This window comes from Petaurus breviceps, unplaced genomic scaffold (genome assembly GCF_028583685.1).
Source record: "Petaurus breviceps papuanus isolate PSGF00001 unplaced genomic scaffold, PetGlider_PUasm1.0 126, whole genome shotgun sequence".
Lineage (NCBI taxonomy): Eukaryota > Metazoa > Chordata > Mammalia > Diprotodontia > Petauridae > Petaurus > Petaurus breviceps.
This window is the reverse complement of record NW_027185655.1, coordinates 19,668,270-19,686,058: the sequence shown is the minus strand read 5'-3', so window position 1 is coordinate 19,686,058 and position 17,789 is coordinate 19,668,270. Positions and strand designations below refer to the sequence as shown.

At 37.9% G+C, this 17,789-nt stretch overlaps 1 protein-coding gene across 3 annotated transcripts in view; it reads right to left on the bottom strand.

Annotated features, from left to right (window-relative positions):
* Positions 1 to 756: 756 nt before the first annotated feature.
* EMCN (endomucin) overlaps positions 757 to 17,789 on the bottom strand; it is a 179,638-nt gene continuing 162,605 nt past the window's right edge. For 2 of the 3 annotated variants that reach the window (XM_069093981.1, XM_069093989.1), the window contains one exon: positions 757 to 1,138. In XM_069093981.1, coding sequence (XP_068950082.1) covers positions 1,095 to 1,138 — 44 coding nt within the window. In that variant the 3' untranslated portion in view covers positions 757 to 1,094. Of the gene's footprint in view, positions 1,139 to 11,065; positions 11,141 to 17,789 lie in introns of all 3 variants that reach the window. The other variant, XM_069093984.1, reaches the window with a different exon arrangement.

Genomic DNA, 17,789 nt, shown 5'->3' with positions numbered 1-17,789 from the left:
AAAAAATAAACATTAACAAATATTCTAGTTTATTTTGTGTATACTGACCTTGGGTCCCTCAGATAAATACGCATAAAAATCAGTTTAGGTAATCACAAAAATCAAAGTGTTAACTATGGCATGCTCATCAATGCCTGAATGTCTCATGAAGTCTCTTATGATTTTCTTTTTGGGATGTCTGTGCAGCAAAGGAAAATAGCACACAGGAATCAGAATTGAGAAAGCAACTCTCAAGAGATGATCTTGTTCCCAATGGGCTGCAGAGTATTATATTTCAAAGAAAGGGGCTGGTGACAACTCAATTTTGCCCATTTTTCTATAAGTAGGAAAATTCAGCAATGGCCACTGGAAATTTTCCTAAATTTCTAAAAGTTAACTCTAAAAGAGTTAAATATCTGTATAGAACATTTGTATATTCTATATATGCATATAAATACATGTACACATGCATGTATATATGTACACATATCTATATATACATATAAATATATGTATAGAATGAGAAGATTAATGACAAATCTTTAATGAATATAGTCCAGGAGGCATCGAATCCTGGTCACACAGTGGGAATAAAGATTGAATGCCTATTGTGCTGGCACATCTTTTGCTTTTTCTTATTTCTCATATAGCTTTTATTACTGAATTACACTACTGAAGGTTCCAAGGTTAATACAGTATTAAGGTATCAATAGGGAAATACATATTTGTGGAGAAAATACACAATTGCCATCTCCACACTCACATTGCCTTTAAGCATTTTGAGAAAGTCATTATTTATTAAAAGCACAATAAAAGGGACATACACATACTTCAGGTACATGGACAATATGTCTTTGGTATGTGGAAAAACTGAATAAAACACTTGTATGTACAAAGGGACAATGGCATATTTTAAACAGATTTGCAAAGGTTCTGCTTTAATATATAAAGAAAAAAATAAATAGGAACACCAGGTGATAAAAAAGCCACTGAGTTAACAAATGTCTCCAAGGCTTAAAATTGTAAATATTTTAAAGATGAAAAGAGATAGAGAGGGAATTGGCCAGTTGCTGCGTCAGCCTGTGATATGGCAGTCCTTAGATGAAACTTGTTCTTCAAGAGAAACTCCTGTTACACACAACAGTGTGCTTTTTCACACCTGAAAAAAAAGAGAAAAAGTTTCAAGATTCTGTGTGAACCAATTTAAAAGATTCACTGTCATCTGATAATACTTTGTTTACAGAGTTCAAGGCTGATTGCCTGATTAGTTTCCTAGACCTGCTTACAGGGAGGTACTGATGGTCTTTGAGGACGCCCATCTTGGCTATTGCCAGGTATCAGCAAGCTAAATTCTAACTCTGTGGACCAAAAAATCATTCAATTAAAAAAAAAAGACAATTTGATTCTATTTGCTCACTAAGAAAAGAATGAGTTAATGTATGGGCAGGAGAATTAGGAATTAGCTGGATTGTTTATACTTCATTAATTGAGTATATTAATTGTTTAGGTGAGTTTGAAGTCATGTTCGAAAATTCATATGGTTTTCAGGAGTGGAGATCCTGAGCTTCAAGGTGGCCCTCTAGGTCTTCAAGTCTGGGCCTTTGACCGAATACAAACTTCATAGAACAAATCCCCTTAATAAAAGGATTTATTCTCTAAAACTTGGACTCAGTCAAAAGCAGGAACTAGAAGGCCACATGTGACCTCAAAGCTGCAGGTTCCCCACTCCTGGTTAGTTCATCTAACTAAATTCCTGCTCTGTCTGAATAAGAAGACACATTTTCCACAATTGTTAATTTCCAAAAGGGTTTAAAAATGGAGAGAAGACTGGGATACATATAAGGAAAGTAGACATTTTCATGACTTGACAACATGTAGGAAAAATTAATTACAACTCTCAAACTAATTATTTTCTGTGCTATCAATGAAATCTTTATTTGCTTTTGTTGATGATTATTAAATTCACCTGAAAAAGAAAATTAAAAAAAATCTTCATCTGTTGTCAACCTGAACATCTGTTTAGTATGAGAACGTTAATTTTACTTATTTATTTTATGCATGGCAAGAATTTTATGAATCAATTAGATGACATATTGTAATTCCTTACTTTGTTTTTTATATTCAATATACCAGACTAAAATGAAGTTGGTAAATATTTAATGAAATAAACAAAATACAGTAAAACATTATAGATAATGCTACATTTTAAAACTAAGTCAATTTGTTCCCAACCTCGGGGGTTCTTAGGTATGCTTCAATTCTCCTCTCCCCCCTTCCCTTCTAGTTGACACCAATACTTCAGATTACTTGAGCACCCAGAAGTTCCTATTTCATAGAGGAAGTGCAGAAAAAGCTGAGAACAGGCTATTGCTGGGGAAAGGGGAGGGAGAGGGGCAGAAGCTTGTATGGTATAGGATGGATGCTTCAGTAAAAGAAGAGGAACATTTTACATTTTTCCTAGAGCTAGACTTCCCTGAAGCTCTATGAATCGGAAATAAATTTCTTCAATAGTCATTTCTGTCACCTATTGACAGAAGAAGATTCATTAACCAAGAGGATAAAAAACAGCCAGTCAGAGTTGGATGTAAATGAGCACATACGTAAGCAGAAATGTACACAGCAAGGGTGTCAGGCTTTTATTGTAATGAACTTCACTACTTGGTCCAAATGATCTACACACAGTGGTTCTGGGAGGTGGGGAATGTTTATGAGGTTTAAAGAAATGGAATTTTAATAGTATACTATGCAGATTTCAAAAAGCTGCAGTCTCAGCAGCTAAGCCACTTGCTGAAATGGATTCACTGTATGGATTAAATAACAAGACAGTTCAACGTAGCTTGAATGGACAGTTACAGGACAACTTGACTCAGGTGTTCTGGATCATAACCAAACCATCATTCCTACAATCAATACCATGCCGGCTCTTCTAGAACAGCAGAATGACCAGTCAAAAGTGCTTTTATAGACCCTAAGTCTACAATGCAATCATTAGATGTGTACCTCTTAACCTAAGGTCTGTGTGACATTCCCCTTCACTCCAGTTGGGTCTGAGTGTTTGTATAATGAAACGCTGATGCATCTTATGGTGGTGGTTTGGTGGCAATAATGCTCAGGGTCAGTACTCTCCACCAAAAGTAGCTGGGGAAAAATAAAGAGTATAAAAATCCCTGGCTTGCCCGAAAGTATTTTGTTGCTGTTGTTCATTGTTTCAGTTGTGTCTGACTCTTCATGACTCTTCACTTGGGGTTTTCTTGGCAAAATACTGGGGAGGTTTGTCAGTCCTTCTACAACTCATTTTATAGATGTGAAAACTGAGGCAAACAGGTTAGGTGACTGGCCCAGGGATTGCCCCCAATATTTCCTTTATCTCTCTCTCTCTCTCTCTCTCTCTCTCTCTCTCTCTCATCTATCATCTATTTATCCATTCATGCCTGTCTATTCATCTATCTATGCATCTATGTATCTATCTGTAGATCTATGTACTTATGTATCTATTTTCTCAGGCAGACTTGTTTGGACTGGATGGGACACAGAAAGCTCAATTCCAGTCACTGGAAGGACTGTTAGCTGCAGTTTCAATAGACCATTGAGTAACCTCATATGATTTCAGTGAGTTTATTACTGTGTTCCATTTCTCCTTTGTCTTCAAACTATTAATATGGTACTTTGCAACTTTAAAAAATTGTTGGCTTTGTTTTCTTCTTCCCAATAGAGAGGTAGCTACATGATATGGTGGATGGAATCCTGGACCTGGGGTCTGGAAGACCTGATTTAAAATCCAGCCTCAGACACTCAGTAGCTATGTAACCTTGGACAAGTCACTTCACCTGTTGGTCTGATTTCCTTAATTTCTTTGTCTATAAAGTAGGGATAACAAGAGCGCCTACCTCCCAGGGTTGTTGTGAGGATAAAATGAGATATTGTGTAGAACACTACATAATGCTGGGCAGCTAGGTGGCACAGCACAGTGTATAGAGTGATCAGGAAGACACATTTTTGTGAGTTCAAATCCGGCCTCAAATATTTACTAGGTCTGTGACCCTAGGCAAGTCACTTAACCATGTTTGCCTCAGTTTCCTCATCTATAAAATGGGCTGGAGAAAGAAATGGCAAACCACTGCAATATCTTCGAAAGGAAACCCAAAAGGGATCATGAAGCATCAGATGTGACTGAAAAACAACTAAACAACAGTATAAACCTTAGCTACTATTATTAATGAGAGATCCAGGGATGGGATCACATCTTGTATGGCTTTTGAATCACTAATAATATTATCCAAATCTAATTCATATTAACTGACAGCCTATACATTTTGGGCAATTCCCTTTTTAAAATAGAATTTTGTTGAAATCTTTTGTTTTTCCCCAATGCCTGTCCTTCTTCTTGTATCCTTTTCATAATCTCCTTTTGAAATGTGAATCATTAATATAAAGGACCATACCAGAAACTTATATTCTCTATAGCAGAGGTCCTTAACCTAGATCCTATTGATGTTGATGTGTCTAAAATTTAAGAGGTCCATGCATTTAAAAAAGTTTTAATAACTATACCTCAATATTATTGGTTTCCTTTGAAATCCTATGTATTTTATCTTATGCATTTAAACACATTAGTCTGAGATGAGGTTCATAGGTTTCATCAGACTGCCGAGAGAACCCATGGCACAGAGAAGGTTAGATCCTTTACAGGGTGGAGGTTAGAGGCACACCCCATTTCATTTCTACAACTCTGCTAGTTCATGTCTATAAATTTCCAATCTGTCCCAGTCTCTAGATGGCATTTCATTTCCAGTTGTCAGGTTTGAAAGCAATTACTCACTATTTATCTAATCCTGGAAAAAAAGCAATTTCAGTGAAAATATGTTAAAGAAAACAGAAAATAACTCATAAAAAGAGTTAGAAACTACAAATTTTGCCATGTCTCATGTTTCTCCTATAAGAGTTTCCATGTCTCCCTATTGCCCCAATGCTAACAATATCTTCCTATTGCCCTTCTTTTGGTCATTTAAAGTTGTTCATTATTTGGCTTCCATCTACCTTCCCTTGATAATTACATTTGACCTCCTTTCTCTCACTCTGTGTTCTAGTTAAATGGGCATATTTACTGACTGCTCTATGGAACAGATTCATCTCCCCTCTCCATTCCTTTTCACAATCTGACTCCATGATCCCTCCCTTCCACCTTTTAGAGTTCCCATATCTCTGAAAGGCTCTCTCCAATTGTTGTCTCCTTTTTAGCCTTTTTAGCCCTCTAGATAAGCAAATGTTTAACAACTGACTTGGCAAAAAAGCACCCCACAACATACTTTTAAGTTTAATCTACATCACTCACATTTTCTTCATCACTTTCTCAAGTATAGACAATCCTCAAAACAATATCTTAAGTCCTGATTTGTAGTATTTGTGAATTTCAGAGGTGTAAATGCTCACTATGTAAATTTAACAATCAGCTCTTGGGAGGTTGGAGGAGTTGACTCTTACACATCCCTACCAAGTTGTTTTTGCCCCATGACCCCAAATTTTGAGCAGCAAGGTGGTGCAGTGGATAGAATGCTGGGACTGGAGTCAGGAAGACTCTTCTTTCTAAGTTCAAATCTGGCTTCGGGCACTTACTAGCTGCGTGACCCCGGACAAGTCACTTAACCATATTTGCCTCAGTTTCCTCATCTGTAAAATGAGCTGGAGAAGGAGATGGTAAAATACTCCAGGATCTTTTCCAAGAAAACCCCAAATGGGTTCATGAAGAGTCAGACATAACTGAAAAATGACTCAGCAATGACCCCACATTTACTTCCTATTTATTTCTTATTGACTAATGTTGTTTCTCTCCTATAGAAAAGAAGGCCCATGATGGAAGGACATGTTTTAGCTTTGTCTTTGTATCAACAGGGTCTGACAAATAGAAAGTACCCAATAAGTACTTATTGCATTTAATTGAGCTGTTGGATTGACCTAGTGGGTTGCAAAGTTAATTCTTCCTATTCCTAATTATATTTTCACCTTTCATGCACTCTTTGTAGTTCATGGAGTAATAAGAATAATAATTTACATTTGTCTGAGACCTTCAGTTTTCAAAGACCTTTCACAGAACTTATCTTGTTTTTTTTCTTAACAATAATCACTTGATGGAGGCAGGTCTTACATATTTTTTTTCTATTTTATCCCTTTTACAGAGATACAAAGACTCAGGGTGGTTGGATCCTTTGTCCACAGGTAGGGAGCTAGTTTATGGCAGAATTGGAGCTAAAGGTCCAGTCTCCATATGCCTATTCCTGGCTTCTTTCTGCCACTCTGCCACAGATAGAAGGGCACTGCCAAGGAATGTGGTGAGGAGGGCCTGAGACCTGGCAGGATGCCTTCAGAGGTTATAACTCAAATACTCCTTGTATTCTAAATACCCTTACTAGGAAAAAATAATGTTTTCTTTCAAAGAAATACAAAATTAATAATTTCTGAACTTATATTTATTTAATGCATTACATTGTAAGCTCCCTAAAAGTAGAGACTATCTTTCCTTTTTCTATTTGTATTCCCAGCCCTTAGCACAGTGCCTGGCACATAGTAGGAACTTAATAAATGTTTATTGATTATTTGATTGATAGTGTTTACAGAGATCTTTATTCCTTTAAATATTTGTTGAGAACCTCCTGTGTTTAGGGGGCATTGTACTACATGCTGGAGGGGAAAGAAGAAGGGAAATATAAGATTTAGCAAAGACACAATGTCTGCCTTCAGGGAGCTTATGGTCTAATAAGGCATAACTTTTCCAGCTCACTTCTTTGCATATACTTAGCTCTGCTTAGCGTCAACTTCCTAGAACGAGATGTTTCCAGGTTACCCCCTGATGTCTGACTCCCTTTCCCAGATTCCTTTTATGTATTGCTGCCCACCATTAGATTGTAAGCTCCTTGAGGGTAAGGGCTATCTTTTTATATGTATATTCAGAGCCTAGCACAGTGCCTGGAACAGAATAGGCACTAAAAAATGTTTATTGAATTAAATTATTGAATTGAGTAAGCCCAGATAAATATAATATGTTATATGCTCATTAAAAATAATTGTGGTACCAAAGCACTGATTTCAAATCCTACCTCCAATGCTTATTTCCTATGTTGTACTAGGTAAATCATTTGATCTCCTTGAGTTTACTTCTATATCAAATGGTTAGCTCAGTGATGTCAAACTCAAATAAATATGGGGGTCTAGAATCTATACCTAAGGCTCTCTGCAGGTCATATGTTTATGTAGTTTAAATATGATATTATTTATGTTTTGTTATATTTAATGTATTTTTCTAAATATTTCCCAATTCCATTTTAATCTTGTTCAGGCTGCTCTTGGGAATGTTGTAGATGCACCCTTCTAGACTAGAGAATCTCTGAGCCCCTTCTCCAGCTCTAGGTTTATAATCTTATGAAAAGTGCAAACCAAAGGACTAAGTAAAATTTTTTTGGGGGGGGGAGGGATTTGTAACTGACAAGAAGAATCAGGGAAGGCTTCATGAAGGAGGTGGCATTTGAGTTCAACCTCTTGATAATAGGAATAAGTAGGGATTCAACATGCAAAGTAGAGGTGGGATGAGGCAGGGACAGAGAATAGTAGGAATGAGGAGCAGAGAGTGTAATCCAATTTATCTGGAGCACAGGGGACTATCCACAGAGGGCACTGATATATAGGAAATAATGACTGATATATTGTATTATAAGGGGCCTTGAATGTCAGAGAAGGGAGACTGACCTCAGAAGAGAGTAGAGAACAACTGAACACTACTTGCTGAACATTTACATATGTGATCTCTTTTTCTGGCTCTGGTCCCTTGCCTTTTTCCCTTTTAAGGTGGCTGTTTTCCAAGGTTAAATTCTTAGTCTCTCTCTCTATTTTCTCTATGCTGTTTCCTGTGACTGTCTTATTCAATTCTATGGCTTCAACTACCACCTCTTTGTAGATGGGCATCTAAGTGGCACAGTGGACAGAGTGCCTGACCTGGAAGTCAGGAAGACCTGAGTTCAAATCCAGCCTCAGACACTTACTAGCTGTGTGACCTTAGGCAAGTCACTTAACCCTTTTTGCCTCAGTTTCCTCATTTGTAAAATCAGCTGGAGAAGAAAATGGCAAACCACTCCAGTATCTTTGCCAAGAAAACTCCCAATGAGGTCACAAAAAGTAGGACATAAAAGTTTTTTGATTAAATGATCTCTTGAATCAATTTCTGTCTTTTCTGTTGCTAGGGCCAGCACCTTAATGGAGTTCTCATACATCTGTGGATTATTGTAATATCCCTCTGTCTCCCTTACCTCAAATACTCTAATTTGTTCTTCTCATTGCTACCCAAATGATCTTCCTCTGGCATAATTCTAATCATGGTACTCTCTGCTCAAAAGACTTCTAAGGCCAATACTGAATAAAATTCAAATTCTTTTTCTTGGAATTTGAAGTCTTCCACCTTATATCCTATTTATCTTATCCATATACTCTATTCTTTATCCAAGCTGGGGTATTTTATGTGCCTTGACACAACCTCTATTTTCCTATGAACTTTTGTTCATACCATTCTCTATGCCTGGAATATTGTACCTTCTTGTCTTCACCTGCTGGATTTCCACCCATCTTTTAAAGGCCATCTCACCTACTACTTCCACACAAATCCTTTCTTTACCTCTCTTGCCATAAATCATTCTCACATGTGGTATTAGGTGTGGATTCCTAAAACATGTCCTTACGTTGACAGGGTAGTGTCCTAGTCAGGATCAAGCTAGGAACTTAGTCAAAACTGTTTTCTGAAAGTCCTTGTTACAAACTCACCCCTTATGGGAAAACACTGATGCTTTGAAATGAGGGCAGGGATAGAGGGACAAGGGAGAGAAGAGATAGAAGGAATGACAGCACCAGATGCCAGATACCTGGTTCAGAGTCACACAAAAGCACCTTTCGATCTACTTGTTTCCTTCTGGTTAAAGTACCAAGGAGACCTGCCCAAATCATGGGAAACAGAAATATATTTAGCTATGACAGGAAGATACTCAACAAGGTAGGCATTAAGGAGATCTCTAATTCATCTGGGTGAACTTGCCCTGCCTTGGTGACCCATCATGATCCACCAGCCAACCATCACAGCTTGACCAGAGCTCCTCATGGCTACTTTGTACTCAGGCGATAGAGAAGTGACATCAACAATGTAAGCCATTAGCGCTCTAAGTAAATCAAGTCTTGAGGAAGCTCTCTTTTTAAGGAAAAACTAGCCCAACTTGCATGGGGTGAGGGGTTAGGATATTGCTTTTACTATGACAGGAATACAGGGTGTCCTGCAAGTCTTGGTGTACTTTAAATCTTAAAAACCAGAGAGTGTTTGCTATGGTCAAGGATGGCACAGGCTGTGTAATTTTTCATCTTTGTTTCTATAGTACCTAGCCTAGTACTTTGAACATTGTAAATGCTTAGCAAATGTTCCATCTCTGACATGGATATTTATTAGTATCTAGGAAATTACCCAGGCGAGTCAGTGAAGCATAGTGGGAAGATTGTTGGTATTGAAATCAGAACCTGAGTTTCAAGTCCCAGGTCTGATAACTGATAGCTATATCTTTACTTTCTTCCTCTGTAAAATGGAGTTAGATACTGTCATGGCATCCTACTAGAGTTGCTGTTGTTAGAAAAGTACTTTCTTAGTGCTGAAGTACCATATAAATGTGTGGATTTCTGTGATTATTAATTATATTCCTTATACTATTTCTTTCAAAGTGCTGTGGGGAAAAACATGCTGTTAACACTAAAGTAAAAGGTAATTTTGTAGCTATCATCACATTTATTATAACCATATTGGAAACTTGGGTATTAGCATCTAACTGTATAGATGAGCCCCTAACTATGTAAACCTGCTGGTTGGATTCAGAAGATCAACAATCCTTTCAGGTAGGTACCTCCGTATGGAAGCTGAGGCTGAGAAAGGATGAGCAACTTTCTCAGGGTCACACAGATAGTTACTAGTATCTGAATCAGCATTTGAACTGGGTTTTTTCTGATTCTAAGTCTAGTAATTTTTCTACTCTATCACCTAGTAGTTCCACTTTCTCTGACTTATTTCTGAGTAGTATGATGGACCATGGAATAGGACAGTTAATGAAGAAAAGTATGAGGGATGTTCTTTCTGCTCTCCTATGCCACAATAGATAGACTTTTCTTGTGCCAACCCTGCTTGTTTATGAGATGTTGTTGTCATCGTTCACTTATTTAGTTGTGTCTTACTCTTCATGACCCCATTTGGGATTTCCTTGGTAAAGATCCTGGAGTGGTTTGCCATTTCCTTCTCCAGCCCATTTTACAGATGAGGAAACGGAGGCAAACAGGCTTAAATAACTTGTCCAGTATCACACATCTAGTAAGTGTCTAAGGCTGGATTTGAACTTTGGTCCTCCCAACTCCAGAGCTGGCCCGCTGGCCACTGCACCACCTAGCTGTCCACTACCTATGGAACTTTGGGCAAATGATTAAACCTCTCTGGGCCCTATTTGCTCATCTATAAAATGAAAGTGTTGAGTCAGTTGACTTAGTTGTAAATCCTATCCAGTTGTAAATCCCTTTGATCTCACAATCCCAATGCAGGGCTTTTTAGGAGGAAAGAACATGGTAAACCTTAACATGTCAGCTTTTATTATTCTGTATATATTATCTATATCACAGGGTTATTGTTGCCCTTACATAAGATCATGCATGTGAATAGTGGATATAATTGTACTATTAATTATTTCCATTAAAGAAACCACCTGAGTCACCTCTAGAAACAGCTCTCAAAAGATGCTGTCACGACTCTGCACTCTACGGCCCCTGATTGGTGACCTTCTGTAATTCCATAGTTTATATAGCTTGACCAGAAGGATTTCCAAAACAACCTCAAAGATCCATTCTCTTGGCATTCTCCTTTGCTTCTGAGAATATTCTAAAGAAAAATAGAACTTGAGTATTTCCCTGACACAGCCCATTAGTTTTCCAGTTTATAATGGTCTCAAAAAACCCAAACTAAGCTGAGGCAGAATAATGATAATGGATATTAATGAAAATAACAGGAAAGGAATGGCAGCAGGAAACTTACATTTTCGTTGGCCCAGGTATGGAGAGGGCTCATCAGATTGTCAGTTTTTATTTTTCCCTTGAGAAGACTGCTCACCTAAGGAACAGAAAATATGTTTTGATCTATGAGCTCAGACAGTAGATGAGAACAAGAATAGAGTTTCACAGGCTACTTTTTTCAAAGGGAACCCAATTTCCTTGCTGGAATATCAGCACAGACACAGCTGGCCTCCCACTTCAGCTCAGTAGGTGTCTACCCAGTTTTTTAGGTTTCTCTGTTTGTTATTTGTGTGTTCTTTTTCTATTAAAAAAGAACATTGGGTCAGGATGGAGTAGTGGAAATAAGAATGGATTTGGATTCAGGGGAACTGGGTGGGTACCCTGGCTCTTCTATTTTTACCTGGGTGAATCTGGACAAGGTATTTAACTTCTCTGAGCCTCAGTTTAATTCTCTGTAGCCATCGTTCTGTGCTCACTCCTTCATCTCACATTAGCATTGAAGGATGGGTTGCTATTACTACTCTTCAGATTCTAGGAGTAGTCTTATGGTTGGCCAGCTTCCTGATATGTGTAGCTCATGAGCCCCCACTGATTTGCTTCCCCCTGACAATCAGCCAGTAGACTTAGTTCTTAGCAAACATATTTACTCAAATAGTACAACAAGAACATAGCCTGGAGTCCACTTTCCCCCTAATAACACACAGACACACACAAATACACAGACACAGACATAGACACACACATATACCTATATATATATATATATATATATATATATATATATATATATATATATATATATATATATGAAATATACAAGGGGAAGAGTGGTCATGAACTTTCAATGATAGTGATACATATAAGGAATATACCTTGTCAAAACAACTCACAAGACTTAGGTGTCCTTTCTTTCTCCAGAGGGTCCTCTAGAAATTAAATGGGGTTGGGTTGTATTGCTGTTCAGGTAGGCTTATTACATTACAGTGTTTAAGTTGAATTAGTACGATTTGTTGGTAGGTTGGGTCAAGCAAGTCACTCAGTGGCTATCAAAATACATCAGGTGGATTATTTGGCTGCTATTGTTTGGCCAGACTGAGCCAAGCAGAAAACTTAGCCACTCATATCTTTATAGAGTATGCTATTTTCTACTGGATGGATGAATTAACTGTACTCCCTGGGCTGGTTCTTCTTTGTAGTCTTCACTACCTCTAGCCTCTGGCTTGGCTGGTTACTATAGAATTCTTTGCAGCTGGAATATTACACTGATCTTTTTAGCAAGGGAAAATGACCCTTAAACAAAGATTGGCAGAAGGCTTTCCTCTTTGACTACTAAATCAAAACTTTAGTTCTGAGGTCTAGTTTCTCTAGGCTAGAAGGAATCTTTCCCATTTAACAGTTCTTCATGGGTCAGCTAGATGGCACAGTGGCTAGAGCACTAGGCTTGGAATTAGGAAGACTCATCTTTGTGAATTCAAATCTGACCTCAGACACTAGGGTCACTAGGCAAGTCACTTAGCCCGTTTGCCTTAGTTCCTTATCTGTAAAATGAGTTGGAGAAGGAAATGGCAAACTCTTTTGTCCAAGAAAATCCAAATTAGAGTCACAAAGAGTTGGACATAACTGAAAAATAACTCAACACACACACAATTCAGAGGTGGCTTCCCTTAATGAGAGATTCATCTTTAATCATGGTGCTCAGTCCAGTTACGCTTCCTAGACTCTTGTTGGGTTTTATGGTGATATATGGCTTGGAACAAGGTATGGAATAGTTCTGTACCCTGGGACAAATTCATTGTCTTCTTGGCCTCTTCCTATGCAATTGAACTATTTAAACTCAGACTTTTTTATGTTGTAGAATAACATCTTGGCATATAAAAGGCATTTACATTTCAGTGTCTCTTCTTCCCCCCTCCCCATCTTGTAGCTCTGCTAAATCTCAAAGGGTGAGATTATTATGCCTCTTTAAAATGAGGGGATGCATCCAGATTGACTCTAAGGATATTTTCCTCCCTATAGTTGATTAAAATAGAAACAATTAGACTTCTGTGGCTGCAAAGTGATCCCTTTTTAACATAGAGCTATGATTTTACTAGTATGGTGAAGAGGTGGTGAAGAAGCAATCATCACTAGTACAAGTCAGCACCTCCTTTTCCATTTATTATAATACAAAGTTCCTGAGGCCTAGAGAGGTTAAGGGATTTTCAGAGAAAGGATTTGAACTCAGGTCTTCCTCATTCAAAAACCATCTCTTTATCCATTAGGCTATCCTACTAACAAAAAGAGAATAGCTCCTCCAAATGAGAACTCTTTGTGAAGTAGGTTTGCTCATAAATAGAGCTTTTACTTGATCTTACCAAATCCCTTGGGTTTTGAGCCAATTGTGGGAAAACTATTGAGGGCTTCTCAGTTCATTTGGAGGCATCCCAGAGTAGGAGTTAGATGGTTTGCATTTCAGTCATGTGTTTCATGCTATTTATGTGACATTTGGCAAGTCACATCCTTTCAGTGCCTCAGTTTCCTAATTTGCAAAATTAGAGATGGTGAGTAGAAGAAATCTCATCTAAGATCCCTTCTAGCAAGCTACGACACCAAGTCTCAGTAAGCCATTTGCTATTAACACTAGAATATTAGCATGCATAGGGCTTAGAGATTTGACCTTGAAGCCAGGAAGACCTAGGTTCAAGTCCCACCTGTGACACATACTGACTATGTAACCTGGGCAAGTTACTACTCATTGCTCAAGGTGATTCTTTTTTTTTTTTGAGACAATTGGGGTTAAGTGACTTGCCCAGGGTCACATAGCTAGTAAGTGTCTGAGGCCATACTTGAATTCAGGTCCTCCTGACACCAGGGCCAGTGGTCTGTCCACTGTGCCACTCAGCTTCCCCTTCAAGGAAATTCTTTAAGACAATGAGTTGTAGAATGCATGCCAGCTGGGAGTAGTGCACAGAGTTTTATCATCTAGGAGTTCTGTCTATCAAACAAACTATTCCCTAATGCCATTATTGACTCCAGGGTTAACATTATCATGAACTCATAGGCCAAAGTGAACAACTAGGAGATGCTTAAGTTCAGAGGTACTGCAACTTTGATGAGGCAGAGAAGGAACATGAAGAGACACCATTAAAAGTGACAAAGTCCAGTAGCCAGGAACAGCAAAATTTCTAATCTAGGTGATGGCACCTGACATTTCTATTGATAACTTCATTAATTCCATGTTACCAATATCATCCACAGACACTGAAAAACCCACATTAATCACCTGGGAGAAAAGCAATAATGCCCACATGGCAGCCTGGCAAATGTCTGCCACTTAGAATATTTTAGCCTTTATTGGACCATGTCAGAAACCGATCTTTTGTTCTCTCCCACTGGAATTATCTGTTGCCTAAAGGACAGTAACTCTGACAAAGGGAAAGACAAGTAATACCCTTCCTTCATGAAATTGTTGGCAATGGATCCAGCCCTTCAGGCAAGGCAACAAGGGCCCTAATGGGAAAGGGGAGGAAAAATGAAAGAGAATGGAGGCTTGTCTACTGGGTGACAGCTCTTTGAAAGGAATCATTTAGCATTTTGCTTTTTTCCTTCCTTAAGAGAATCAAAATGCAGAATTTCTATGAATACAATTAGATGATGATGATGATGATGATAATGAAGATGATGATGGTGATGATGACAATGAAGATGATGATGTTGGTGATGATGATGATGATGGTGATAATGATAATTAAGATGATGATGATGATTATGGTGATGATAATAGTGATGATGATGATGGTGATGATGATGATGACAATGACAATTATTATTTCCCTTCTATCAAACAGTTTATTTTAAACTATTTAAATTGTTTTCTCAATTATCTTTTTGCCTCATGATAAAGAAGAGACTGTTTGCATTAACTTTTTGAAATTTCTAGAGGGAATGATATGCCAAAAATATATTATGGCAGGCATGTTTTGGGGAGCACTTTTTATAAATAAGAATACTAACTGTGGAGTCTGTGATTTTGTGTTTAAATCATACCTATGATGATTACTACTTGTATGACCCCAGGCAAGTCATTTAATTTCCTGGGCCTCAGTTTCTCCATCTATAAAATGAAAGATTTGGACTGGATCAGTGGTGGGGAACCTACAGCCTTGAGGCCACATGTGGCCCTCTAAATCCTCAAGTGTGGCCCTTTTACTGAATCCAAACTTCACAGAACAAATCCCTTTTGTAAAAGGATTTGTTCCGTGAAACTTGGACTCAATCAAAAGGCCACACCCAAGGACCTCAAAGTTCATATGTGGTCTTGAGGCCATAGGTTCCCCACCCCTGGAATAGATAGATTCTGGTGTCACATGATGGGCTGGAAATAGCTAAGATGATGAGAAAACAGATTGTTACATTTTCAACATGAGAATTTATGCCCTTGAAATCAGCAAATGCTGTAATTCCTAAATGCTACAATTAAAGACTTGATTTGTGGATTATTGAGAACACAGGTGTCAAACATGTAGCCAGTGGGCCACAGGCCCTGAGTGGGCTTGAATCAGATTGTAACTGGGAGAGGGTGGAACCAAGATGGTAGAGTATAGGCCAAGATTCTCACATAAAGGAGGCATGTAAAAAAGAGCTTTTATAGTGGAGGGGAAAATGGGGGTGTGGCAGGCAGTGCTTGAATTTCACTCTTATTGGAATGATTCAAAGAGGGAAGAATACATGTGCACTCACAGGCACAGACACATGTACTCATTTGGGTATAGAAATCTATTTTACCCACAAGGAAGACAGGATGGGAAGAGAATAAAGGATATTTGCTGGGATGGGAGGTAATAAGGCAGAGAGAGGATTGGGGAGACAGTGGCCAGAAAGCAAGGCAGATTTTTAAGGAGGGACAGTATAAAAAGAGAAAGAGAAGAATAAACAAGAAAATAGGACAGAGAGAAATATACAGATAATAATCACAACTGTGGATATGAATAGAGTGAGCTAGCCTATAGAATGGAAATGGATAGCTGAATAGATTGGAAACGAGAATTCAAAAATATGTTGTGTTCAAGAGACACACTTGGGAAAGAAAGACACTCAAGGAGTTGAAATGACAGGTTAGAGCAGAGTCTATTAAGCTTCATCTGAAATGCAGAGGGCAGGGGTAGCAATCAAGATCTAAGACAAAGCAAAAAGAAAAATAGACTTAATTTAAAGAGATAGTGAGGGAATCTGCATTTGCTACAGGATACCATAGACAATGAAGTAATGTCAAAACATTTTGAAGCAAGTTTCTCTGATGAAGGCCTTGCTTTTCAAATATATACTAAATAGAATAGAATCAAATTTATAAAAATAAGAGCCATTACTCAATTGATAAATGGTCAAAGGATATGGACAGGGAGTTTTCAGAAGAGGAAATCAAAGCTTTCTATAATCAAATTATAAAAATGCTCTAAATTCCTATTGGTTAGAGAAAGGAAATTAAAACAACTCTGAAGTACCACTTCACACTTATCAGAAATAACAAATGCTGGAGGGGAGGAAGAAAAATAGGCACATTAGTGAATTGTTGGTGAAGTGCTGAACTGGCCCAACCATTCTGGAGAGCAATCTGGAACTATTCTCAAAGGGTTATAAAACTGTGCATACCCTTTGATCCAGCAACACCAGTACTAAGTTTGTACCCCAATGAAATTAAAGAAAAAGGGAAAGGACCTATATGTACAAAGATATTTATAGCAGCTCTTTTTGTAGTGACAAAGAATTGGAAACCAAGAGAATGCTCATCAATTGGGGAATGGCTAAACAAGGTCTGACATATGATTGTGATGAAGTAATATTGTGTTGCAAGAAGTGATAAGGAGGGCGGTTTCAGAAAACAATAACAACCATAACACGTGGCAAGCCCTCCATGACCTGATGCAAAGTGAAGGGAGAAGAACTGGGAGATCATTGTGTACATTGTGTGCAATGTTGTAATGATGATCAACATGAAACACTTGGCTACCATATCAGTTCAATGATCCAAGATAATTCCAAAGTACTCAGAAAAATGCTATCCACCTCCAGAGAGAGAGAACTGATGAACTCCAAGTGCATATATATAATATGTATATATTTGCAAAGTATAATTTATTCATTTTCTTATTTTAGCTTTGTTCCCCCCACAATATAGCTACTATGCCAACATATTTTGCATGATTTCACATATATAATTGATATCATATTGTTTACCTTCTCAGTTGGTGGGGGTAGAAGGAGGGAGAAAAAGTGGAACTAAAAATTTAAGTAGAGAAGAATGTTTAGAAAGTAAACAACTAGCAGTGAATAGAGCACCAGCACTGAAATGAGGAGGATCTGAGTTCAAATGTGACCTCAGACACTTGACACTTACTAGTTGTGTGACCTTGGGCAAGTCACTTAACCCTGATGTACTAAAATAAAGATGTTAATAATTCAGATTAAATTTAAAATTATATTTTGTGTACTCTTTTTCCCTTTTGGAGTCAGCTGTTAAACGTTTACCAACACACTCCTGCTTCTCTTTCAATATCAGTGATCCTATGATTATGAAAGATCATGAAACACTTTAATCGGAGAAGAAAATTAAATATTTACATGGCAAGCACAGTATATGGGATACCTCAGTATGGAAACAACATTCTTATGACTTGGCTTGGAAATCGTATACTGACTATATTTGTACAAAACCAAGCTCCCCTCCCCTCTTTTCTCTTCCCTCTTTCCCCCTCAAAAAACTGGCTTCT